Consider the following 26,686-nt stretch of genomic DNA (forward strand, 5'->3'; position numbering starts at 1 on the left):
CAAGTGGTAGTGGTTACTCTTGCAGTGAAATGAGAGGCAGCTGCAGAGGGACATGAAGGCCCTAGGAGGCTACAAATTCATTCAGAAAAAAGGAGAGAGCAGCAGAAATAAATTTCACCTACCTTGCAGTTTGGCTGTGTATCAGCCCCCATTTTGTTTATTTCGGTGCTGTCTAGACATCAAAAGATGGAGCTATTCACTTCTCTGATAGTCTTCTTCCCCCACCCCCAGCTTAGATCCTTGCAGCCCCATCAAAGCTAGGAGAATAATAAACTGGGGGCACAGTGGAAAGCCTAGGTCTCCTGATTAGACCTGATAAGGCCACTCATATGGAGATGACTTAATCTTGTCCCTGGGGAAATGCCCTTTGGGGGCGGGGAGGGGGAGGAAAGAGCTCTTACATTGGCCAAGAGATGCTGCCTGCATATTAGGGTATTCTATTTTTATTTGGAGGAAGTTGGCATCTCTCCTGTGTAAAGACTTCACTGAAGCTCAAATTCTTCCATTAGCCATTTTGGTTTGCAAACAGCTATCTGAATCTATCTGTGTACTTGGTGACCTGAGCGCTAACTATGTCTGGTCATTTAACAAATGGTCTTCTTTAGGGAGAGCACTGAGTGTATCATTTGCAGACTCTAGTGCAAAATAAAATCATAGGGTCCTTTGTTTACACATTAGGAGATTTCAGAATAGTAGTAGCAAAGCATGAAACCAAGTGCAGAGCCCTTTACAGACCCTGTGCAGTTGCCTAGCTCATGCATTTGAGAAGTCAGCTCTACAGAAGAACAACTCTTGTGCTCTTCTGTGTTGTAAGGGATCCTGATCTTCAGATCCCTTGGCTGTGGATGGTTCCTGGGGAATAGGGGAGGGTGTTTGATGTCAGAGTACAGCAAATTTACTTCATTCTCTGCCTCCTGCTGAAATCTCATCTTTACAGCTAAACCAATTCTGCTAGAGGCTGCATCCCTCTGGGAGGGGCTAACATTTGCAGCTGTTGTCTGTTACACTCTTAGTGTTGGATGGAAAAGTGGAGACACAGAGCACAAGGCAATTTTGATTATGCAGAAAAGCTTAAAGCAAGATATGTAAGTTCATGGAATGCTTTTGAATATACATAATCTTACTTTCCATATAACTCTGAATATGGGTGATGGAGATCCATAAATATAGCTCCCTGTGGGTGTCAGTAATTCTTCAATATTCATTGATAGTGACAATATTCAGAATTTGAGACAGATTTCCCTTCACTCTGACTCAAGGGAAGATTTCCCAGAGCCACACAGAAGGAGAATCCAATCTGTTCAATAGGAAAGACTCATTTGTTCCCGGAATAACTTGCATTTCCATTTCTATTTGCATTTTAAACCAAAATAGTGGATCTTCCATAAAGCAAAAATAAAAAGAATGACAATAAAGGTTTTCTGCTTTGCTTTAGAATTTTGATTTGCTCTTAACACCCTTGAAGGTAGCAATAACTTGCATAATACAATGCTGAAATTGTCCAGTTCTTGCTTTTCACTCTCATTAATAGAAATCCTCTTCATAGGCTGCTAACAGATTCTCTGAATTTTTAAGAAGGGATCTGGATATGAAAATGTACTTTTTAAGGTGAGGAATCAAAAGTTTTGGAAAAATTTGAACATTTTACAGGTAATTTTCAGAGTACTGAGTGACTGTAATTCTTGTAAATGTCTGTTTTGCTTGTAGCATTTTCTATTCATCAATAATTCAATTTCAAAATAAAAGACACATTTCTACAACCCCAAAGCTATTGGGGAGCCTTTCAGACTACAAGATTCCTGACCATAGGCGGAGCATCTACTAAAAAAGGCAGCTAACTCCAAAAGCTCTAATGTGTTGAGGGATCCTGTTACAGACCATTTTTTTTCGTAATTCTAGAAGGCAAAATAAAATTTTATGCTTGGAAATAATAAGTTTAAGCAAATAGTATGGGCAGAGCTTATATCTGCGCCTAAGCAGTGGTCTGATTACTGCCAGAACAATACTGCTACATGATGAATCATTAATGATCTGTGAGAGTCATAATGGTCTGTCACTAATGCCCATTAATGATCTCTCTATACCACGAGTATGGGCTTGATGTTTCTGGCCAGTACCTTGGAGAATACTTTAGATATGCCTTAAACTTTCTCTGATCTCCTCTCTGTGGCTGCTCCAAATGTAGACAACAATTGTCTGGGTAGGACCAGCTTATAAAGAAGCATGGCTTTGTTAAGGAAGTCCTATTCAGGTAAGATTCATTTAAGAGATATTTTTGAAATAGATACATTGAAAAGCTTATGTGGGACATTAATGTTTTGTGAAATGGACAGATTTATGCCGGGGATCTTTCTGTTGTCTTTTGTCTTTCTGGATAGGAGAGGGGCTCTAAGTCCTCATTATTCTTTGGTGTTTGGCTGTTCAGCTTAGACTATTTGAGAAATGCATCCTTTCTTTAAGAGAAATGTAAACTACTGTTCTTGAAAAACGTATGTGTATATCAGACTATTTAAAACCCTATTTGTTTTTAGATAATAGTGTACTAGATGACTCAAGAGTAAGTTCCTACTTCTAGAGCTACATTAACTATACACCTGGCACAAAGCATGCATTTTTAACTAATAAAGAAGAAAAGAGAATAAGTCATGGTAATTAGCTTAAAGGAATATTTCCTTTGTGACAGATAACAAAGAGAAAGGGGAAAAAAGAGGAGGGGACAGAAAGCTGGGGAAAGGTGAACACAATCACACAGGATTTTTGAGAATCCTATTAGATGGACCTTTGGGGAAAGCACGGGGCATAGGCAATCCATAATGTCTAAGGGAAAATAGGAGTTGTGTTCCTCCATGACGGCAGGGAGATGCGGCAGACAGCTGAAGGAACCAACGCCCAAGAACCTCCAGCTTAAGGATAAACAAGCGGAGAGAAGGTGGCTGGAGCCGGTACCCACTTTGAAGGCTCTTTGAAAATAGGACAGGGGTTCTCTTGGAAGGCTTAAAAATCACTCCAGTGGAGACTGTTTAATGGGAACTTTTAACACGTAACTATATGAAGACTGACATCATTTCTCGTACACTTTTTTTTTTTTTGCCAATCTTTGTATTAGCTGAATAATATAAGCTCATCAGACAAACATTTATTGAAACCCTTCACACTGTCTTTATCATTGGATTTGAAAGGATTCCAAATAATACGAAGATCTTGGAATGTATTATTTGTGTAGAACATTTTGTCCAGATGAATGATTGTTCATTTGAATTTTTTTTTCAAAATCATTTCCCTGCCACTTGAAACTGTTGACTACCACCTATCTGTTCATGTTATTTACTGGAATTAACCGACTTTCTACTTGAATATTTTATAGGGTCACCTGTACTTTGGGTAGTCCTAGAGCAACCCCCAAAAGGCTGATTGATCTCTCATGTCATATATATACCATTCATTTGGTTATTTAGAGTTGAATTTCCCATGAAAATAAGAGAACAAGTCTCATTTCAAAGGTTAGGGCAATAAAGGTAACCATAATGATAAAAAATGAGTATAGAATTTGTGAAATTAGTTCAGCATTTGTCTATGTCTCTAATTAACTCACTAGAATTTTTACCTGCCCGAAGGGAGTCAGTTTATAATCCTTAAAAAAAAGAACTACAGGCACCATTATCCCTTAGTTTAGAATATAGTATATATGTCTGAAACATTTCTGCCTGACGCTGTGCTTGTAAAACAGTTGGGTAGAATGTATGCATTAATAATGTGCTGAGTAAGGTCTGTGACACATGTAATTCTCGCTAAAAAAAATATTGCATCGACATGTGCATCTATTAATTGGATATAGTCCTGTTGTCGTCTAAGCTGTTGGGTTAGATTCAAGCACAAGCCAACTTTTTGCTTACAAAAGACTTCAGGATTGATTGATGAAATATTATACATAGACATGTCCATTTTACTAGGCATACATCCTAGCTCCCTTGCAGAAATGAATGCAAACTGTGAGATGGGCAAGCAGTAAGTGGAGATGCTGCCATTGTTCACCTTTGGAAGGAATATGCATATAGCTTAGGCACTGAGTTTATGGCACAGTGCCAATGGTACCAGGAGAAAGGCTTCTATAGTCAAAGAATGTCGAGTCTCAAGAAAGGTAATATATTTTATCTCTGCCCACCCCCCCTCCAGAAAAAGCACTTTAAACTTCATACATACACGAGACTGTCTCCAGTCACTTCAGCCACAAGTTCTTCTCTGAACACCTCTCAAGGCAAGAGCTTCCTCCCTAAGTACATCGTTCCCGTCCATCGGAGGCCTCTTGTTGGTCTTTAGGGAAACTGATAACCAGACAAATCCTGTGTTCTGTGTAATCCTTCACATCCTAAAGCCTTCATAGTCTTATTTAAGTTACAAAACCTGAGTTTTACTATGGTACCATTTTAGTCTTACTTCTAACATACCATATTTCTGCTCACTCCATTCTTAGTTTTTATCCCTACCTTACTGCCTTCTGCTTGTCTTTATTTCTTGAGCATCACTAAATCCCTTCATTTTCTCTTCTGTTTCTCTTTGGTTACAGACGTATTCGGTGGCCATTACCTGCCTAGTAATCCACATGTCATGTTGACTTAGCATTTCCAAAACAGAATACATGAAGACAGATCTCCCCTGCCCCCCTTTCTCCGAAAGCAGTGAAAAACAATATATTTTAATGCTTTCCTTAGCCATGGGCTCTTATGAAATGAAAAGTAAAGATATTATTTTTCAATCAGTAGTCCCTTAGTGCAGTTGATAGAGGTGCCGATGTGTACTTCCAGATACTCATAGCTCACTTTTTCCACAACTCTTATTGTCACCTGGGCTAGAGATTTTTTAAGTATCCAAAATGGCAGCATAGAACACTGAAAACTCTTTCAATGTATTTTCTTTGTTGGTGTTATAAGTCAAAGCACAAAGGACTCTCATGTTTATCTTTAGGCCCATCTCATGGAAGGCTACATTTGCCTTTCACGATTTGCTTTAGAAACTGGAGGCTTTTGAATTGCAAATGATAACATTTCTTTGAATTTCACCAGGGTCTCTGAGCATGATCTCCGAGCATGATCTCCAAGTTCAAGCATATCTCTATCTACAGTATGGTGTATCTTGCTTTATACAATAAAATTGTTTCAAACAATTCCATACAAAACAATTCCCATTTGAAATCCATGAGGGTTATCATAGGGGAAAAAGAAGTTTATTTTTTTTCAAACATTCCTATAAAATGAACATTTCCTGAATAATAAGCATCATAAGGGCGTTTAATATATCCATTGGGAATATTTAACCTGGAATGTTTTTGACATTCACCCATGTTTCTGTGTATGGTAGTGATAGATTAACTTTTAGTACAGAATAGTATTCAACTTTGCTTATTCATGCATTCAGAGACTGTTGGATTTTTTCCACTTTGGGCATTAATAAGTAAAGATGCTACAAGCATTTTTGTTTGTTTACAAATCCTCCTTGGACAACTGTTTTAATTTGTTTTTGACAAACACCTACCAATGAAATTATTGGTTTATATATTTACCTAAAGCTACTATGAAACAAAATCCCCAAATGGCTCTACCATTCTACACCCCCACTCACACTAGCAACGTCCCAGCATTCTGATTAGTCTACTAGTCATCAACACTTGATGTTGCCCATTGCTCTCATTCTCTTCATCTTGTATGGATATAATGACATTCGTTTTGATTTAAATTTATTTCAGACTTATAAATATGTTAGAAACAATAGCAAGAAAGAAAAAACATTTGAGTCCTTATCTTGGGGTTCATTTCGCCTAACATCAACTTATCTGACCATTTCTGCTTGTCTCAGACATATACTAGTTATTGCAAATAAGGGAAATCATGGGACCTATATTTCTTTGGGCCTGGCTTACTTCACTTAATATAATTTTTTCCAAGTCTTTCCACTTCCTAACAAATGGGGCAATGTCATTCTTTCTGATGGAGGCATGAATTCCATTGTGTATATATACCACATTTTCTTAATCCATTGTTGCTTTGTATGTTCCTCCCCCATGGTATAACCCTTGTTTTCACTATATTTGATGTTGGTATAATTTGTGCAGGGGAAGGGAAAAAACAAATCGTTTAAATAGGGATACAGTGGACCCATTGCAACAATGAGATATACAAGACATGTCGAAAAACAAACTTTACAACTTTGGTGCATCTGGGGGGAAGGGGGCGGGGTAGATGGGAAGGGATGGGAAGGGGAAACAAAAGAGGAGGCAACAATGCTTGATAAGAAATGTACTCATTAACTTGCTCATGTAATTGTAACCCCTCTGTATGGTATTTTCACAATAAATGAAAAAAATATTTCAGCCTGATTACTAATGATGTTGGATACCGATTAAATATGCTTGGTATATCTGAATATCTCCTTTAGTGACGTATTTTTTTCAAGTCCTTTGTCTGGTTTTGTTTGATTATTTAGTTGTTCACAACAGCTTTGAATTATTGTTTTAATTCTACAGTGTCTCCAGTAATATGCCCACTTGTTTAATTATATTAATTGTTTCTACAATAACAATTTGTAGTAGCAGCATACTTTCCTTGCTATGGATTACTAATGGTTTCAAACTTTAACAATCTTGTCCAGGTACACTACCTTATGCCTGTAATGTCAGGTATTTGGAGGTGGAGATTGGAAGGATCATGGATGGAGGGCAATTCAGGCAAATAGCGAGAGCTTGCCTAAATAAATAAGCCAGGTATGGTGGAAAATACCTGCAATCCCACATATGTGAGAGACATAGAAGGATGCAAGCTACCCCATCTGAAAAGTAACTAAAAAGCAAAAAAGGGATAGGGTGTAGGCCAAATGTCAGACTGCTTACCTGGCAAGGAAAAGACCCTGAGTAAAAACCCTAATTGTGCCAGAAAAATATTTATTCATCTGTTTCAAAGAACCAACTTTTGGCTTTAGTGATTATATGATTTCTATATCATTGGTTTCCTTTCTCATTTTTTATTACTTTTTCCTACTTATTCAGAATTTAATTATGTTTCCTGATTTTTAAGATAAAACATAGATAATTTCCTTTATAACATTGTTCTGAAATAAAGGCAAGTCTAAAGCTACAAATTTCCCATATAAGGGCTACTTTAAATTAAATTACATTTTTGACATATTGTTATCATTCTAATCAAAGTGTTTTCCAACTTCCCCTTTGGATCTTCCTTTTACTCATGAATTATTTGCATGTATACCATTTTTTTCCATTTTTAAGGGATATGATTTATTTATATTCATGATATTTCAAGCTTAATATTTTTGCCATCAGTCCCTACACTCTCTTTGGTTTTGAATCTTAGAAAGTTATTTAAACTGATCTTATGGCTTAGGTTTTGCTTTATTGTTGAGTAATTTATTTTCCATAAGTTTATATCACATGAAACTTATAATGTTATTCAGTCCTTCTACATTCTGTTTTTTTCTAAATGTATTTTTTCTTTCCTCACAGCTCGCTGAAACTACTCAAAATGAGTATTGAAATATTCAACCATAACTGTAGGCTATGTTTGTTTCTTTTTAGTGCTATCAATTTTTTAACTCTATAGTAGCATTGCTACTAGATATAAACACATAAGAAGCTGTTTGATTAAAGAATTTCTTTCAATTTTTTTTTCTGGTACTAGAGTTTGAACTCATTGCCTCATGCTTACTGGTCTTGCTTGCTAGGTTCTCACTGTTCTACCAGTTGAGCAACATCTCCAGCCCTGCTTTTACTGGTTATTTTGGAGATGGAACTTATCTGACAAGGACTGGCTTCAAACTGTAATTCTTTGTATCTTAGCCTTCTGAGTAGCTAAGATTATTGATTGACACTACCAGTATCCAGCTGTTCAACTTCTTGTTTCCTAAACCATAGTTACTTTATTTTCATCTTTGGTAGATACTGATTTTTGGTGGTAATTAGGTTTGAACTCAACACTTCACACTTGGTAGGCAACCATTGTCTTCCTTGATGAATACTTTTGACTAGATACATAGTTCAGGCTTGATAAAAATCCTGTTTCACTTTAAATACTTTAAATACTTTAAAGATTAGATGTTCCCTATTCTTCTGTGCATTATTTCAAAATGAAATTATGTAATTTCTGGGGCTGAGAAGGTGGCTCAGTGGTAGAGTGCTTGCCTTGCATGCATGAGGCTCTGGGTTCGATTCCTCAGAACCACATCAGCAGAAAAAGCCAGAAGTGGTGCTGTGGCTCAAGTGGTAGAGTGCTAGCCTTGAGCCGAAGAGCTGAGGGACAGCGCTCAAGCCCAGAGTTCAGGCCCATGACCAAAAAAAAAAAGAAAGAAAGAAAGAAATTATATAATTTCCTTATTATTATTCCACTTTATTGTATTTCTTTCTGTAGACTTTCTCTTTACCTTTGATTTTTTAGCAATTTGGTTATGACGTTTTGGTGTTGATTGTTTTATTAATGCTTTGTAGTATATAACATGTTTTCTTCTATTTTTATTGGCATATATTAGTTATACAAATGGGTGTTATTGTGATGTTTTCCTATATGGATGTAATGTACCCTGGTCACACTATCCCATCTACCACTTATCCTATTCCTACTCCCCACTTATTGGGACAATTTCAAAAAATATTATTTTATTTCATACACATATATACAGTGTTTTGACCATATTCACTCTTTTCTCCCTTCATCCATGCCACTGTCTTTCATCTCCACACATCACCTGTTTTACATTTCTGTCATTCATTTTCATCAGGATAGATTCCTGATAGGAGAGAGAACTGGTAATAGTTGACTTTCTCAGTTGAGCCTTTTAACTTAACATAATGATACTTAGTTCCATTCATTTTCTTGCAGATAGAAGATCATTTTTTGTACCTAAATAATACTCCATTGTGAACATATGGTACATTTCCTTTATCCATTCATGGGTGAATGGTCTAGCGGGATTCTGTATTAAATCGATAATATAGTATCTTTTATAATTTTTGAAAAATTTTACTACTGTATTCTGACATATTTATGCTGCCCAATTTTCTTTCTCTTCTCTCCCTAAGACTCCATTTGCCTATATACAGGATAATTTAGTATTGTCCCTGATACATTGTTTCAAATTTTTGCTATTCATTTCACTTTTGTGTGTATTAGATACTTTCTTTTAGATTACACTCCTCACAAATTCCTTGCTCTGCTATATCCAATTATCTCATGAGTCCTTTAAAAGAATTCAACATCTGTGATATTCTACATCTCATTTCTAGCTTTTCATGTTTTTCAATTTCCATTTCTATTTAAATTTCCATCTCAATGCTGAAATTATGCATCATGTTGATGATTTATGTTGTTCACCTCTTCCACCAAGTCTTTATAAATATGTATCATAATTTTAAAATCCCCATTTGAAAATTCTTTGAATTGGGTCATCTCTGAGAGTGGTTCTATTTGCTCTCTCTTTTGAAAATGTTTCATATCTGCTTCCTTTTGGTGGTCCTTTTTGTTCAATAATTAATTTCTGTTTGAATATGTCACTGGGGTGATAAAGTATAAACTAAGGCAAACAGTGTCAATGTCCCCAAATGGAAATATCTTTCTTTTAATTATACCATTAGTATTTTGTTTGAGATCAGTCTTCTGTTAGAGCTTTGTTGCTGCTTTTAGTTACATTTGGTGAATAATAGCTTTCACATTTAAGAGGAGGATCACAATCTTGCTTTAGTAGGGGAACCTGCGTAAATGGACAGTTTCTCTCTCTCTTTTTTTTTTTTTGACTTGACCTCATGCTTAAAGATCTTAGATTTCCTTCTTTCCCCTTAGTTAATGACCGATTTTTCCTACTGTTGGACAACTAAAATGTACCCTCATATGGACTGACACTTTCTGAGTTTGTTTACCATTGTGCTTGAGTACAGTGCTTGAATACTAGTGCAGTAGAAAAAAATACATTGTTAATACAATGTCCTTCAACCACATAATATCACAATTCTGTGCAGTACTTAACTAAGCAATAAATACAGATATTGCCCACTTAAATACAGTTGTGAAATTTAGTGTCAGAGATTGTTTATGATGTAGTTTAAATTAAGGGTAATTGAAAATTCAAAGTATTATGCATCAAGGGATAGAGTATTTGGGACTGGGGGAAAGGCAAAAAAAAAAAACACTTTATCTCTACCTAGCCGTGTTTAAATGCTAAATGGTAGATATAATCCACTTTGAAACTTGGGAGAACCTGGAGTTATAGCCCATAGAGCCAAAACAGTAAAGCTGCAAAAAAAAATCTATCAGCTTAGAGTAGAGTGTAAGCAAATAAGCCCTTTCATGATGGATTATGCTTCATAAAATGCTTTGATTTAATATAAATGTGTTCATATTTTACTGCCTATAAGGATCTTCAGCAGAGTAAGAATTCACACATTTCTCTTCAGCTTTTTCTAACTGTGGCTTTGGAAAGGATCATATAATATTAAAATACTGGGTGAGTAAAACTCACGGTTAAATATAAGTTTTTGTCTGTCTTCTTTTTCATATTTAGCATGATAACTTGTTGAACTTGGAGACAGTTTTTACAAAACTTAACCCATTGTTCACAAGAATGCCTATTGAAGCATTCTTTTATATTAGTATTTCTGGGTCATATTTTGTTATCTAATTTAAAGATAAGTAACTATTCATCATTAGTTTAATTCTACATTTTACTGAGTATTTTGTGTAGATCACTGAAATGCATTGGCCTTGTTGATACACTGTGCACTTCTTGGGTAAATCTATAACTGTTCCCTCATAGAAGCAAATACGTGGACTATGTTCTTTCATACTTCTCATTGTATTTCATTTTGTAAAATGATGGGATTATGGGCTTTGGTCAGAATGTTATTTTATTTACTTATGATTCATTCTTAGGGAGAGTGACTGCACTTGAATTTCATATGATAGCCTTTTGTGCTTCAGTATTTCTCTCCTATTCTCTTTCTTGTTTCGGTGTCTCTTTTCTATCTCTTTCCTTCTCAACATTTTAAATGGAATGCAGTAGCTTACACATGCTAGGCAAGTGCTCTACCATTGTGCTACATCTCCATCCTTTAGATTTTAGAAATAGTATTCTTATATGGCCCAGGCTGGATTTGAACTCATGATACTCTTCCCTTCCTTTCCGATGGCCGGTATCACAGGCATGCCCCATTGCAACAAACTGTAACTACATTTTGCCAAGTACATACAAAGCTTTTTATTTATATTAACAGTTCTTACAATTACCATAGAAGGTACACACTATTAGTTATTTTTATTTTCTAGTAAAGGAAGTTGAGGAACAAAGTGGTTAATTAGCATTCCAAGGTCACATCATACTACTGAATCAAGATTTTTTTTTACAAAAAACAGCCTTTGTTTTAGAGTAGTTTTAGGAAAAAAAATAAACCTTTTGTAAGAACCAATTACAGAAAAAACTGAATAAAAGTGGTGTTCTCCTATATTTCCTCATCTTCCTCAGTATTTTTATATTTTTATTGTAAAAATACTGTACAGAGGGATTACAGTTACATGAGCAAGGAAATGAGTACATTTACTATAGAGCATTGTTACCTCCTTCTTTGTTTTTCCCCTACTATCCCTTCCGTTTCCACCTCCCCAGCTCCCCCCTCCTCCCCCAGTTGTAAAATTCATTTTCAATATAGTGTCTTGTACATCTCATTGTTAACAACGGCCAACCTGTATCCTTGTTTCAACGTTTTGTTATTTCCCTTCCCCTCTCCAAATTAGAAAAATGTATATACAAGATGCAGGGTAGCAGCATCAAATGCAGTGAAAACAGGGGTTATATCATGGGGGAAGAACATACAAGAGAAACAAAAGAATCACATGGTTTAAATACCTTACAAACAAAAGCAAGAAAGAAAAAAGCACCTCTAGCTAAGTGTTCTACTCACAAATTCTATTCTCTTAACCACTCTTCATCTTCTGCACTAGGTAGAAAGCTTGCCCTTAAGCTTCAGTCTTCTTATGCTTCATGACTTTTTTCAATTTGGTGGAGCAGCTTAAATATGATAGACTGATAAGTCCATGGCTATGTGATAAATTCCCATAGCCATTGTTTTTCTGATTAGTGAAATGCTTATTAAATCCAAAGACGTGTCATGTTCATAGACCTTTGAGATCATCTAATTTATGCAGTCATTTCATAAGTGAGGAATAGAAGCTTCCCCAAAGCCCAAGGCTAGGCAACAGGAGAACTAAGACTCAAATCTAGATGGCTTATTTACATCATTCCACAAAGGACTCTAAATTCTAAAGGGGAAATAACAATTTTATGTGAAATATAAACAAACACTTTATAATTTTCACCTACAAACCCATAAGCACCATTGCTTTACCATAGTACCTAGAGCGCCAATAAAGACTCAGGCTTTGCCATTACCAATAATATCCCTGTTTTTGCAGGGGGATTGTGGGAAGGAACATTAAGTTTCTTGAACACATAAAAGCAACTAGCAGTAGAAATATGTGTCAGGTTCCTTCGGTTAGGAAAGAGAGCGTTAAATTATCAATTAAATATTTTTTACCCTAAATGGCATGCATCTACTGAAATCATGAACACCATCCACAGCTGGCTTCTCTGAAGAAATCATTGAAATTCATAATGCGTAGTGCGAGCACTCTTGGTGCCAAGAAATCTCATAGTACTGCTTCCAAAAAATAAGGGTATAGATTCTGATTTAAACAGATATAAAGGAATTGTTTTTAACCTGTTTTGACTTGTTGTGCCCAGATGGTTAGATCTGGGGAGTTCTACCCCTGGATTTAATTTGTTTTGACTTTTTGTTTACTTATAAGCAATGGCAAAGGTTATATATCTACTTATTTCCTATTTGTTGTCACAGTGAGTAGTGAGTACTCAAAAGAGTCCCATTTCCTTAGAAAATTACTAAATTTGGAAAAAAGGAATGAAAAATAGATCTTACATTAGACATCTCTTTTCTAATCCCATAAAAATCTCAATACTTACTATCATTAGTATTTCCCTATATGTCAAGTTAACTAGAAACTATTTGGAATAGATGACCTCTGAAGTGGCTTCTGGACCAAGAAAAGAAATAAAACAAACAAAACTTTGTAAAACATATTGAGTTATTACAAATAAGATTGATTAATTAGAGAAAACCATGCTGTGCAGCACAAATAAACCTCAACATGTATTTTTTAACTTATAATTATTTTGTGTAATTTTAGATTGATAAGAAAGTTATAAAAACAGTACAGAGTTCTAAATTCCCATATCCATTCAGTTTTCCCTAAAGTGAACATCTTATGTACTACAGTACAGTTGTTAGAGCTAAGAGACCAACACCAATGCATTACTCTCAACCAAATCATAGATTTTATTCAGATTTTACCAGATTTTCCCCCAGTAATGCCCTTGTTCTGTTCCACAATTCAATGTAGGATAGCAAATTGCATTATTCACATCTCCTCTGTCTGCTCTGGTCTGTGACAGTTCTTTGTGTTTTATTACATTTTAGCTCAGACTATTTTAACAGTAAGTTTACATGGTTAATGTGTCCCAACGATAAGAGCATTCATAGTTCCAATAAGTCACTTCATTTACCAGTTCTGATGTGATTTTATAAGAACAACACTTACAAATTTCTGCCCTAATTCTATCCTATGGCCAACTCTAGCTTTTAAAACCCTCTAATAGCCCTTTGCCAACTCTCCTGTTTTCAGCAACTGATATTCTTGTCAGAGGTTACCTGTTTTTACTTGGCATTTTATACATACTCAGTTTTATATGCCCACCAAGTTTCTTGGATGCTATTTGTTTGAGAGTTTTGATAAAGGGGTCTATAATATGACTCAGTTATCTACTAAATGCACGCATTCCTTCATAATATCTGCCATGTGTCTGTGTGACCCTACCCCCAGTCCTTCTGCGAACTTGTCTAGTAACACCCCATTGATTATCTTCCATAAGTCTATGCCAACATTTTGGTCAGTCTCTTTTATTAGAGATGATCCCATGAAAATGAACTGTTTTCAGGTACAGGTTTTCTTCATTGATCTGATTTCTGGCCTCTTGAAAATAAAGATATTAGATTGACACTATATCTATAGTCCCAAGCTAGTGATAGGGAGAAAGTCACACACATTTAGGTGACCCTAGCTTTATTCACATAGTATTTTTTCTTAGTTGTCTCAGTTTGAATATAAAACTATCTCTCAGGGCCTTAATGTCCATAACTTATTTAAAAATACATTTACCTTATAGGATTTTTATCAGTAAAATGAAATCATATGTAGGAAAGTACCTAGTATAGCAACAAGTACACTAACAAGGACAAAAAATGCTTTTAAGAAATGGTAGTTATCTTTCAGTCAAGAGAATCAACTCCTGAATGCCCAGGGTAAAATATATTGTTATATTATAAAATACAACATATTTTCCTGATAGCAGTAAATTCTAACTTCCCTTTCTTGTAAACTGATTTCTTAAGAGATTAAACCTTATTTTTCTGTTTCTATTTTCTTCCTCCTTGAGATTTAACCAAGCTAGTACTAAACAGAAAGAAGTTTTAGTAACCTGAAAGGATCAATTCCTAACATTCATAAATTCTATATATTTCCAACTGGTAGGATGGGTAATAGTAATAGATATGTAAGTTTGGAAGGGGTTTGTAAATGTCTCTTAAAATCAACAGAATATGCTCATTAGGTCCTAGCTTAAAACATTGATCATTTCCATGGTAACACCAGCATTGGTTTATGTACATGTGGAGAAAATATTTAAAAGATATAAAAGATAAAATAAATGACTGTAATGACCATAAAAGAAAAAATCCGCAAAGAAAGAAGTATTCTCATTCTGTGAAGAAATTCTTTCAACTTTATATGAATTTAATGGTATTTTACCTTCCCTGAACATCAACTACTGGGATGTCAATTACTGATGCCATAAGCAGAAAAACAGCAAGAAAAAAGTAGGAAATAATGCATAAAATATGTGGCCAATCCGTTTTACCAAATAACTATTGTTTAGAATTTTGTATGGGTGTATAGCAGGATTATCACTGTGGTCCTTATAATTATCATCATTATTAGTATGTCTGCTAAGTTGGTTGTGATTCTGGAATATAGACCAACTTTCAATCTTTTTGCTGTTTGAAGAAACTACAGTGCAAGAAAGGTTATATTTTCCATTTTCTAATTTTGTTTGTGTTAGAAAAGAGACTTGGAAAATGTCAGTACTGTAGAGCTTTTATAAGTATTATCATTTTCAATTTTAGTGCAACCCTTAAGAAAATGATAACTATAATTCTAGTTGAATCCTACATCTAAGTAAAACCACATTACTGTTTAAACTCTCATCAAAATCTGGGAGCAGGTAGAAATATGGGAAATGTTATTTTATCACAAGGGAATTAGTTTACCTTAGAAACAGGATCCTCTCTTTTATCATATATATGTACCTCTGAAAAACCTAGCTCTCTCCTATCTCATGGGCAAAATTTTCTTTCTGATCTCAGCTCAGTTCATCTTGCCTCTATCTATTAGTTGGTTAGGTTTCTGATCCAAACAGGATAATTTTCATAATTTAAGTTTAGATTTAATTCTAAATGTTTACACTTGTTAGGAGATTATTCACATAAATGTTGAGCTACTTCCTTTGTGAGATCAAAATTGTTGTTGCTGCTATTTTTCTTTCCTGCCAGTTACTACACAATGCCTCACAAGTTTTTGCAGGCAGCCTCGTGGGCTGCAAGAGAGTGAGTGAAACAAAGAGTCAGAAAGCTAGAGGTTGAAACCTCACTGATCTTCTCTATTTACTCTCCTTCCTTTCATTTTCTTTGTGTTCCAGTTGCATTTTATGTACTTTTTGTAACCCACTGCAGTTCCTCTTTAGAATTGAGGCAAGACCCCCACTGAGTAATAATAAATTGGTTGTGTGATGTCAAGCATTTTGGTGAGGCAGTTTTCTGCTTTGTAAAATGAAGCTAGTTGAAATTTACTTTAGCTATGTCACTAGTTCTCATTCACAGCAAAGAAGACAATGATTTTAAAGGGGCTTTATCAATGGCTAAAGTGTTGGGTTGTTTCAGTATCAGAATATGGAGTTATATAACTAGTTCCTGATTATACTTTCCTTCCTACATTATTTAATGCTTGAACATCCAATGTAAAGAAGAACAATAGTTTGTTAAGAAATGGAAAGACTTGGAAAAAATTATATTAAGTGAAGTAATCCAGGCCCAAAGAAACATAGGTCCCATGGTTTCCCTTATTTGCAATAACTAGTATATGTCTGAGTCAAGCAGAAAAGGTCAGATAAGTTGATGTTAGGGAAATGAACCCTAAGATATGTATTCAAATGTTTTTTTCTTTCATGCGATTGTTTCTAACATATTTATAAGATTATTTCTTTGTTGCTTTGTATGTCCCTTCCCCACAGTATAACCCCTGTTTTGACTGTATTTGCTGTTATAATTTGTGGAGGGGAAGGGAAAAAAAAACAAATCGTTTAAATAGGGATACAGGTGGACCCATTGCAACAATGAGACGTACAACATGTTATGAAAAAAACGAACTTTACAACTTTGGTGGAGGGGGAGGGTTGGGTGGGGGGGCGGGAGGAGGATGGGATGGGAAGGGTAAACAAAGGAGGAGGCTACAATGCTTGATAAGAAATGTACTCATTATCTTGCCCATGTAATTGTAACCCCTCTATACAGTATTTTCACAATAAAAAAAGAACAATAGATTAAGTGATAATATCCACCTCCACTATACCTCCTTCAACTCCTCCCTTCTGCTGGCCATCCCCTAAACAATCCTCTTAATGGGAAAAGAAATCTTTGCCAGCTTTTCTTGAACAATGGATTAATATCAAATTATATAAGATCTCAAAAATCAAGCACCAATAGAACAAGTACTCTAATTAATAAATGGGAAATAATATTACTCTCAAAAGAAGAATCACTAATGTATATATTGCATACATGTTCAGTATCCTTATCCAAAAGGATATACAGTTCAAAATGACATTAAGATTCTATTTTACTTCCGGTCAGAATGGCAATCTTCAACCAAATAAGTAACAACAAATTCTGGTGGAGATCTGAGTGAAAAGGACCCTTTTACACTATTGTGGATATGTATGTAGTGCTGCCATTATGGAATACATATATGGAGACTTCTCAATAAACTAAAATATAATACTGCCATATGAATTGAAGGATTACTTAAAGCTATTCCTTCCTCGAAGTTACCTGAACAGTCTTTCCTGGTGGTCCAAATGATATCACTATAGGTAAGTTTGTATAGTATAATATTGGCTTTATACCCTGTTACACTGATCCAAGTCATAGTACAGTGATTAATACATTGTCCTAACACTAATGTGAGTATGAAATTAGCAAGCTATCTTATTGGAAAGCAGTGACCCAGTAATTGAAGATACAAAGAGACCATCTTATGGAAGAAGAATTAGGAAAATATGAAAAGTAAAGCTTTATCTGAAAGAGCAGTTTCTTAGAGGGTCTCCTATAGACAGTGGGCATCTTAGCTAGAACATAGCTTAACGGCATTGAGAGAAGCCTGACTAGAATTTGTATGCAGATACACATCTACACACACACTGACACACATGTACACACATTGTCTTTCTTCTTCATTTAGTAAAATAGAAAATTGCTGTTTGCTATAATGATTAAACAATTTTCTTCAAATCAAATGACACTGGAAAGTGCCCATCCCAGAAGACCACGTGGACACAATCACATACAGAAGAAGGTTTATTAGAGGGCCGGATAAGGTCATCTTCCTTGTGGGAGAGGGAGCAATATGGCAACTGTCCCTATTCAGGGGAATCCTTATAACATTGGGGCTAGAGGCAGGAGGTACTCTGTGTGCACAGCTAGGTCTGGGCGGAGAGTGCTCCTGTCTCCAGGGATTCAGGCATGCCCATCATCTGGGAAGCAGGGGGAGGGCTTAGCAAGACACCTTGACCTTTGAATAATTGAAACATGAAGCATGGTACACAATGGGGGTCTCAGGGGGCAAGGTCATAGGAAGCTTGAGTTTACAGAGACTCCTGAGCTCACAGTCTAAGTCTGGCAAGACCCAGTAACCTTTTGTCCATGTTTCCACCCCTGCCTTTAGGAATTCAGGCACGCTCATTACCTGGGGTGGGATGGGGTGGGGAAACTGCCTCCAAGAGGTTTTGGAAATTTACCACATTGACAAGATGGTACCTGTTAAACCCAATTCTCTATTATCCACCACGTGGTCAATGGTAGAAAAACTTGAGATTTAGCCAACAAGCAGAATTGAACAGAATCTCCATGCTTAAGCAAACATTGACAACAAGAACAGAACACTTTTCCTTCATCTGTTCCTAGGAGAGTGTGAATCTCCAGAACCTGTAGAGAGAAGTGACAAGACAAAGGAAGTTGCTTTACCTTTAGATGCTTGTACCAGCCCCACCCTGTGTCAGCCACCCAGGCAGGCAGGCACAGAGGAGTTTAAGGCAGAATGGCTAGCCTTGAGAGAGAACCTAGAGGAAGAGTCACTGGGACTCCCACCCCTACCTGTGTAAAGAGGCCCATTTGCCTGAGCACTCATAGAAATTATGGAAGTCCCATAACATCCAGTGAATATTGGGGCCAAATGGGATTGCTTCCTGAGGAAGTTTGGACTATGCCCCACCCATAATGAGTGACCATCAGAGCAGAAGCTAGAGCTACCATGAGCATCTTCAGTAGTGCACTATCCAGCTAACACAGAGGGAAGAGGCAGCAAGTGAGGTCATCACCAGCAATTGCTGAATCTCTTGGCCTACAGCCCCTGTAGTAGGGTTCAGAGCTTGGAACCAAGATTTTTCTCCCTCTTTTGGCATGGTGGCCTTATGATAAAGTGTCTGAATCCCCAGCTTATTGTAGTCACCCAGAAAGAGGTACCAATTGGCCACTATGGTGGTGGATGGAAGTAGAGTGCTTGGTCAGGAGAAAGTTACCTTAGAGGTGCTCTGGGTGGGCCTGGGACCAGCACAAAGTCCAGGGGGCAGCTTGAATCCCCAAGAGGGAAGAGCAAACTTACCAGGGAGCATAGACTGGGGTTTCAGCACCACTGAAAGCACCCATTCCATAAGACTACACGGACACAGTCACATACAGGAGAAGGAGGTTTATTAGAGGGGCTGACAAGGCCATCCCTCTCACCAGAGAGGGGGCACCTGTCCCTATTCAGGAGCATCTTGATAACATCGGGCTAGAGGAGGGAGGTATTCTGTATGTGCAGCTAGATCTAGGTGAAGAGTAGGTATGCCAACCTATCCTGGAGAAACTGACAAAGCCCTGAGAGAGGCAGGGTGGAGTTCAGCTGCTCAGGGAATTGAAGTGGGAGGAACTGAGGACCTGAGATGGAGGGCGTGCTAACAACACCAATATTTTGGTCAAGAAAGTAGGTGCTGTAATTTAGGAGCAGAAAGGGGAAGCAATGAATTGGGAGATTTTAATGTTTTCAGTATTCTCAAATTCCAATCCAATGCTAGTTTTCCTCTGTAACAAGGCTATAGAAAACAAGATGGTGGAGCAGTTATTTCACTGTAATATTTAATTCATTGGTTACCTTACAATTCTATTATCATCATAAAAATCATTTTGTGTTATCCATGTACAAATCTCTGGTCTCCAATCTCAGCCCAGTTATTGTAGGAGAAGAAACGCTGACTCATTGTGTCTTATATGCCAGAGTTTTCATTTTGATTGATATTTCCTAAAGGGATTACTTCTTTTAAACTTCCTGCTGATGGCAATCATAAATTAATAGCAAGTGTGTACTTGACCAGCACTGTTGACAATAGGTGCTAAATCTGATTAGTGGGAAAGGGAAGACAATTGTTTTAAAATTAAGGGGCAACATTTGTTAGGAAATGGAAAGACTTGGAGAAAATTACATTAAGTGAAGTAAGCCAGGCCCAAAGAAACATAGGTCCCATGGTTTCCCTTATTTGCAATAAGTAGTATCTGTCTGGGACAAGCAGAAAAGCTCAGATAAGATGATAAGTGAAGTGAGCCCCAAGATAGGGACACAAGTGTTTTTTTCTTCTTTGCTATTGTTTCTAACATATTTATAATGTATCATGTGATATTTTTGTTGCTTTGTATGTCCCTCCCCCATGGCATAACCCCTGTTTTTACTGTATTTGATGTTGGTATAATTTGGGGAGGGGAAGGGAAAAAACAAAATGTTTAAATAGAGATACAAGTGGACCCATTGCAACAATGAGAGGTACAAGATGCTATGTCGAAAAATTAACTTTATAACTTATGCGAGGAGTGGGAGGGTGAGGGGGTGAAGGGGGTATGTAGTTGAGGATGTGGGAGGGAAGGGATGGTAGGGGAAAAACAAAGGAGGAGGCAACAATGCTGGATAAGAAATGTACTCATCACCTTGCTCATGTAACTGTAACCCCTCTGTACAGTATTTTCACAATGAAAAACTTATTTAAAAAGAAAAAAGTAAGGGGCAAAAAAAATCAACTCCCAAATGTCCATCAGCATATCCATAAAGCACAAATGCTTTCTCCTAGTCCTCATTATGTGTCCTGACTATACCAGTAATCAACTGTTCACAGAAAAGCACATTACTAGAGAGGATTAAAGTACTAACGAAGGACATAAAAAAAACATAAGGACATAATCCAAAGTCTTGTAACTTCTTTTAGCTTAGAGGAAATCCTAGTTGAGGTCTAGGTTTGATGTTCTCTAGAATCCTTGCTTCTTCTTGACATCTAAGAGTTGTCTTTAGTGAGACACATTTTTCTGAAGCTCAACCTTATTTTCTCAAAAGCAGAATAAATCTTTCCTTCTTCCCACTTCACAGATTTATCTGTACCTTCTTTTGGGCTCCCCCAAGTTCTTTGGGCATTTCATAAGACACTGGCATTGATTGTCACATTTTGTTTTAATTAATTCATGTTTATTTGTCCTCTACTTGAGATCACACACAATTACTGACGAGGCAGTAGAATAGTAATAAGAACACCAGCTCCGAAGTTAGAATACATGAATTTGAATCCTGACTAAACTTGAGACCCTCTCTTTGCTTCAGGTTCTTCATCCATGAAGTGAGGATAAGCTCTTAAAGTGGTTGTATACATTAAATAAGTCAACAAAGGCAAAGTACATTGCCTAATACCTAGAATAATGTTAGTGCTCAAGGGGTTATAACTATTTGTACTTTGGCATTCCTCAGCTCTGACCTTGGCCAAGAGTTCTTTGAATATGTGAGTAAACAAATGACCTGGGACAAATGTGTTGATCTTCTTTTGCTTCAGATTTCCACTCCAGAATGAGATCTATAGGTGATCACTCCAAATGCCTTAAAATGAAACCAAGTTGTAAATTAGCTGAAGCCTTCAATGGTTGCAAGACAACTTAGTAAATAAATTTAATCACTTGATTGTACTTTTAGCTATTCATTGGAAGGGAAAAGTAAGAACAAATTAGTTAGAATGCTATGGGAGAAACTCCTGATTGCAGAAGGATAGTCATAGGCTTCCAACCATGGAAGTAAATACACTGTGTGTAATATTTTTCACTCTTTTGGCTGAACTCAAGCTTCCTGTAGCTGAAAGCAGATGGCACAGAAAAGCTTATACTGTAGAAAGCCAGTTTTCCCTACATGAAAGGAACTGAGAGAATTGGGAGTACTTCAACTTCTTGTCTCTGCTAAGTAGTGATGGAAATAAAGGCCAAAAATGTCCTTTGGGTCTTACAGCATTCTAAAGCCACAGATTACCCAAGATGGACGATATCTTAGAGTCAGTCTGTGTCCTCAACTAGGAAACTCCAGGAAAACATTGGATAGTGATTTGTTATCATTGAATTTTCATGAAAAAGTATGCAAAGTTTTATTTCAACATCATTCTAAGAAGTTACTTTGGAAAGTAGGAAATATATCACAACATGTAAGATGTTAGTTTTACCTGGGCAGTTAATTCTGGCTACTCAGGAGGTTGAGATCTAAGGATCTCGGTTCAAAGCCAGCCCAAGCAGGAAAGTCCATGTGACTCAAAGTGGTAGAGCACTAGCCTTGAGTGAAATAGTTCAGGGACAGCTCACAGGTCCTTAGTTCAAGCCCTATGACTGACAAAAAATACAGGTTAGCATTATTTTTATTTATTTCATAATTCACTTTTGCGTTACAAAAGGAGCAAGTCAACTAAGAGCATGGTATAGTCCATCTCTTTCAGTTACCCAAGCCAAGAAATATCCATGTCTAGGCATCATTATTTACCAATCCAAATTCCAGGTCCAATGCCAAGAAGGAAAGCCTTGTACACATATATTGTGTTGGCTCAATATCCTTAGTTTAAATACTGGCATTGCCGCTTGCGATCTTGCCAGAAAATCACCAATACTTCATCTCTAGACCTCACTTTTCTCATCCTTAAAATGACAATTATGATAATACCTACTTTACAGGTTGTTGTATTAAGAGGAAGTATGATAAAAATCACATGGCTTGTCTAACTGTTTACCATCGTATTCACTGAAGGTCAGCACTACTTAAAACTCAAGTGTTGGGAAAAAAATGTAAAGCAGAATAGAGACTTTAAAATCCATCTAGGGTATTTGTACAGTATTTAAGTGGTCCATGTCCTTTGTCTTCTCCTTCGATTCGATTCTTTTTTTTTTTTTTTGTCGGTCATGGGGCCTGAACTCTGGGCCTGGACACTGTCCCGCAGCTCTTCAGCTCAAGGCTAGTACTCTACCACTTGAACCACAGCATCACTTCCAGCTTTTTCTGCTTATGTGGTACTGAGGAATTGAATCCAAGGCCTCATGCATGCAAGACAAGCGCTCTACCACTGAGCCACCTTTCCAGCCCTCTCGTTAGACTCTTAACAGTTACATGTCTTCAGATCCTGGTCAAGTAATCTTGAGAGAACAATATACCTCTCTTCCTTTAAAAACTGAAAGTTCTTGATAGAAAAATAGCAGCAACTAGGAAATCAATCCAGTGTTTCTTATGCTATCCCATATGCTAAACAGTCATGCACATTAGATCATTTTCATATCCTTATAGTAGCCTTATTTCAGAAGCAGCTTACATCCAGAAAAATTTGATGATCTACTTTTGCTTCAAGTCCTCCAATCATTTTCCTCCAGCTTTTTCATTTAGATGACTTTGTTCACTAAGCAAGAAGTGAACCTAGTACCACACATATTTTGCTTGTGAGTCTTGAACAATTTTAGTCTACCATAAATGATTCTTTACAAAGTACCTCATTATGTTTGTTAGCCACTGATCAGTTCATCAATTGTTCCTTCAAAACTCCTGCAATATTGTTGAATGAAACCAAATTGGATGTGTTATATAGAACCTGATGCTTTTGTTGGTTTCAGATATTCTTCTGGAACACAGTCTGTCTAAACCCTGTTGAAAGAATAAGTTTATTGTATCTGCAAACTACAGGACAAATTAGAGAACAGAAAATTGAGGATATGTGCATGACTTCCTTCATGCATATGCACCAAGTTCATGTAATATTCTCTGACAGCAGAGGCACTGACTACAACCATGTCTTGTTTAACTTTCTTAGCAATGGTGTTGCTACCCTTTCCCCCTTTCGTTGTGACTACTTCTTAGGTGAAGATCAGGAGCTTATAAATAGAAGTGTGATGATAATTAGCATCTTGGGAAACCAACTGACATATCCACCTAGATAGATGAAGATTCTATTTTGTTCACAATGACTTCTAGTGCAGGAGGAATAACAGCAATCAATTATGGCATTTAAGAAATCTTACTGAAATGAATGTTTTCCTCCTATAAAATGTAAATCTCCGCACATGGAAGCTTATAAGCTCATTTCCTTATGGTGTCTTCTTGTGATAAAGTGAAGAACTTCTGCCCAAGCAATCTGCTATCTCTCTTCAGATTTTCTTGATTAAATGACCAAGCAGGTAATCAAAAGCCTTGAACTCTCAATGTTGTAGCTGCCATGGCTAATTAAATGGTGAAGAGCTGAATTCATAGATATAATTAATATCATCAGAGTGTTTTATGTCATAAATCATTACTGAACAATTTTTATTCAGATTATAAGATATTTGTTTTTAAAGATAGAATTGATGAATGTTTTCTAAATTGATTTTAAATATAAATCAGACGTGACTGCAGTAAATTCTATAGCTTATGTATTTAGAGAGTGATCTCTGAGAGAGGACACAATAAACAAGCATCTATTCCAGTGCAAAGCAATCCTAGAGGGTCCTATGGCTTTTCATTCTGAATACAAATCAGGAGAGCCAATCAATTGCAAAGAAATTGATTCTGGAGACCTTTGTTTCTGAAGTAGAACTCCCTCAAATGATCTGACTAGGAGAAACTCTTGGGAGCTAATAAACATGTTATGTTACAAACTACAATAGTCTTTCCCTAGAATTCCAGTGTGACATTGACAAAATCTCCTTCAATTCAAAGTTTCTTCCTGCTAGGAGTTAAGTGGCACAAGCCTATTCTAACTTTCCTCTAATCTCCTCATTTGTATTTCTATCCAGTTGTTTCTCTGAGCATTTGGACATAATTCGATAGACTACCAAAAGTGCTACTTGCTGCTTCATCTCTTAAGTACTCCCCCTGCTGCCTTACTCAGTGAATGGAGGCTGTACAGCCTTGCTTTACTCTGCTGCACTTGAACCTGCCCTCCTTCCCTGCCTTTGAGCTCATCATCAGTCCTTGACCTGGTAACTGGCCATTCAGAAGTTCTGATGAGCCATTGGTGGAGATAAAGCACAAACTGGCAATTGGCAATGTTTATGTTTATATTCACGATGGAACAATGTTTGAAATCTCTCATTTACAGAGTTTCAGAAAGACAGCCAATTCCTTCCTGCTCAAAAGGTACAGAGACTGCTCTTGATTAGGCTGTGGGAATTCTTTCGTTTTTACTCATCACAGTCACATCTGTTTGGGTTTCTATCTCCCTCTTAGAAATGTCTCTTGAGAGTGGGTCCCTTCAGCTTCTTACAGCTCATCTAAAGCTTGCCAAAAGAGATTGACAGAGAACAATCAGCATTCTTTCTATGCTCTGATAACTCACTCAAATAACTCTGAAAAAAAAAAAAAAAGCTAAACCCCAGTTCTCAAGCGAACTCAATGGGGAATGGAGTCGAAAGGACTTTGTATTTTTATTTCGAATTCAAGTGAGATTTTTTTGGGGGGGGGTAGGGTAGGAAAGGAATGGAGACATTAAAGGCTTGAGAAGAGAAAGATAAGATGGGAGGATCAGGAATCTGTGCAAAATCATTATAGACTCCCAGAGCCAAAGGACTTTAAGAAACATCTCATCCAGCAGCTTTCAAAAATGTTTTTAGTAGTGGAATCTTTTCTTAGTTTATTTTTGCTACAAATCATACAATGAACCACCGCATAAGGAATAGATGAAAGCAGCAGTGCTATAGTTGAAACACTGGCGAGCGAACTCATATCACATGCTCATGTGCTTTAGAAAGCTGAAGAATACAATTTGAAAGTCACTACTATTATCAAAGCATTACTTTAAAGATGGGAATAACTGAGACGCGCAGTAGGAAGAATGACAGACCCAAAAGCCACACAGTCGGTGGTAGAAATAGGATTAAAACATACCTCTCCTGCCAGCCAGGAGAGGAATTGGAGAAGGGAGCTAAGAATGAATTCTTTCTGAACATGGTCAAGCAGAAGCTTGAGTGGACCATACAACAAGGGGAACAGGAAGTGTGCTGAGAGCAAAGGAGAGGGGACCCTAATAAAGGCAGAAGTTCCAAGGTTGAATAGAGAACATTGAAAGTCTGATGTGGAGGTGAACCTGAAACTCCCCATCGTAACTGTTAGGAATAAAGGAGAATTTTCAAAATAAGTGTCAAAAAGATATTTTTATGCCTCCTCACATTAAAATACCATTCTATAAGTTTGAAGCAACAGGGAAGAAAGAAAAAGTAAAAATTTTTTTCCTTTAGCATGCTCTGCAATCTTCTTTCCTTATGGCTTTTTGACATGGAAAGGACTTTGGTAAAGTGCCTTTGGAGGGTTTGAAAGTGATATTCACATTCTTCTCTGAGTTTCTAAACACCTGGCAAATAGACATGAGATTTCGAAAAGCATGAAAGTATTTGCTTTATTAAGGGTTAAGCTGACTGGATAATATGAGTTGAATGGATCCAAATTCAAAATGGTATTTTGTCACTTTATGCTATGGATTGAATTTATTCTCTAGACATAGGCCAATAAAACTTATTTTAGGTGAGAGGAGAGTATATGTAGTCTGTAATAAGACAGCAGAAAGTTACATACCCTTTCTCTAATCTCAACAATTACATATCAGCTATGTTCCTGTTCAAAATAGGGAGAAATATAAAAAGTACCTATTAGGGATATAAAAGGAAGTACCTTTTAGTGATATAAAGAAGTACCTTTTAGGGGCCAAGAAACAAAATGGCTCCCCTTATATTCTGTATTTTTCTGGTTAATTGAGGAGAGATTAATCAATGGGTATAAGCTACAGTTAGGAGAAAGAAGCTCTGATGCTCTAGACCACAAGAGGGTAATTGTAGCTAACAAGAACAACAACGATATTTCAGAAAGTATCAATAAAGGATTGTGAGCCAGGTGCTGGTGGCTCACGCCTG

At 36.7% G+C, this 26,686-nt stretch overlaps 1 protein-coding gene across 3 annotated transcripts in view; it reads left to right on the forward strand.

Annotated features, from left to right (window-relative positions):
• Window positions 1-26,686, forward strand: part of Fgf13 (fibroblast growth factor 13) — a 485,628-nt gene that overhangs the window by 378,210 nt on the left and 80,732 nt on the right. The window contains exon 1 of one of the 3 annotated variants that reach the window (XM_042667591.1): window positions 2,089-2,251. The exons of the other annotated variants lie outside the window; for them this stretch is intronic. Within the exon in view, the coding sequence (XP_042523525.1) occupies window positions 2,224-2,251 (28 nt within the window). The 5' untranslated portion in view covers window positions 2,089-2,223. Of the gene's footprint in view, window positions 1-2,088; window positions 2,252-26,686 lie in introns of those variants that run through there. 3 annotated transcript variants of the gene reach the window in all.

This window comes from Dipodomys spectabilis, unplaced genomic scaffold (genome assembly GCF_019054845.1).
Source record: "Dipodomys spectabilis isolate Male_0828 unplaced genomic scaffold, ASM1905484v1 ptg000414l, whole genome shotgun sequence".
NCBI classification, from domain to species: domain Eukaryota; kingdom Metazoa; phylum Chordata; class Mammalia; order Rodentia; family Heteromyidae; genus Dipodomys; species Dipodomys spectabilis.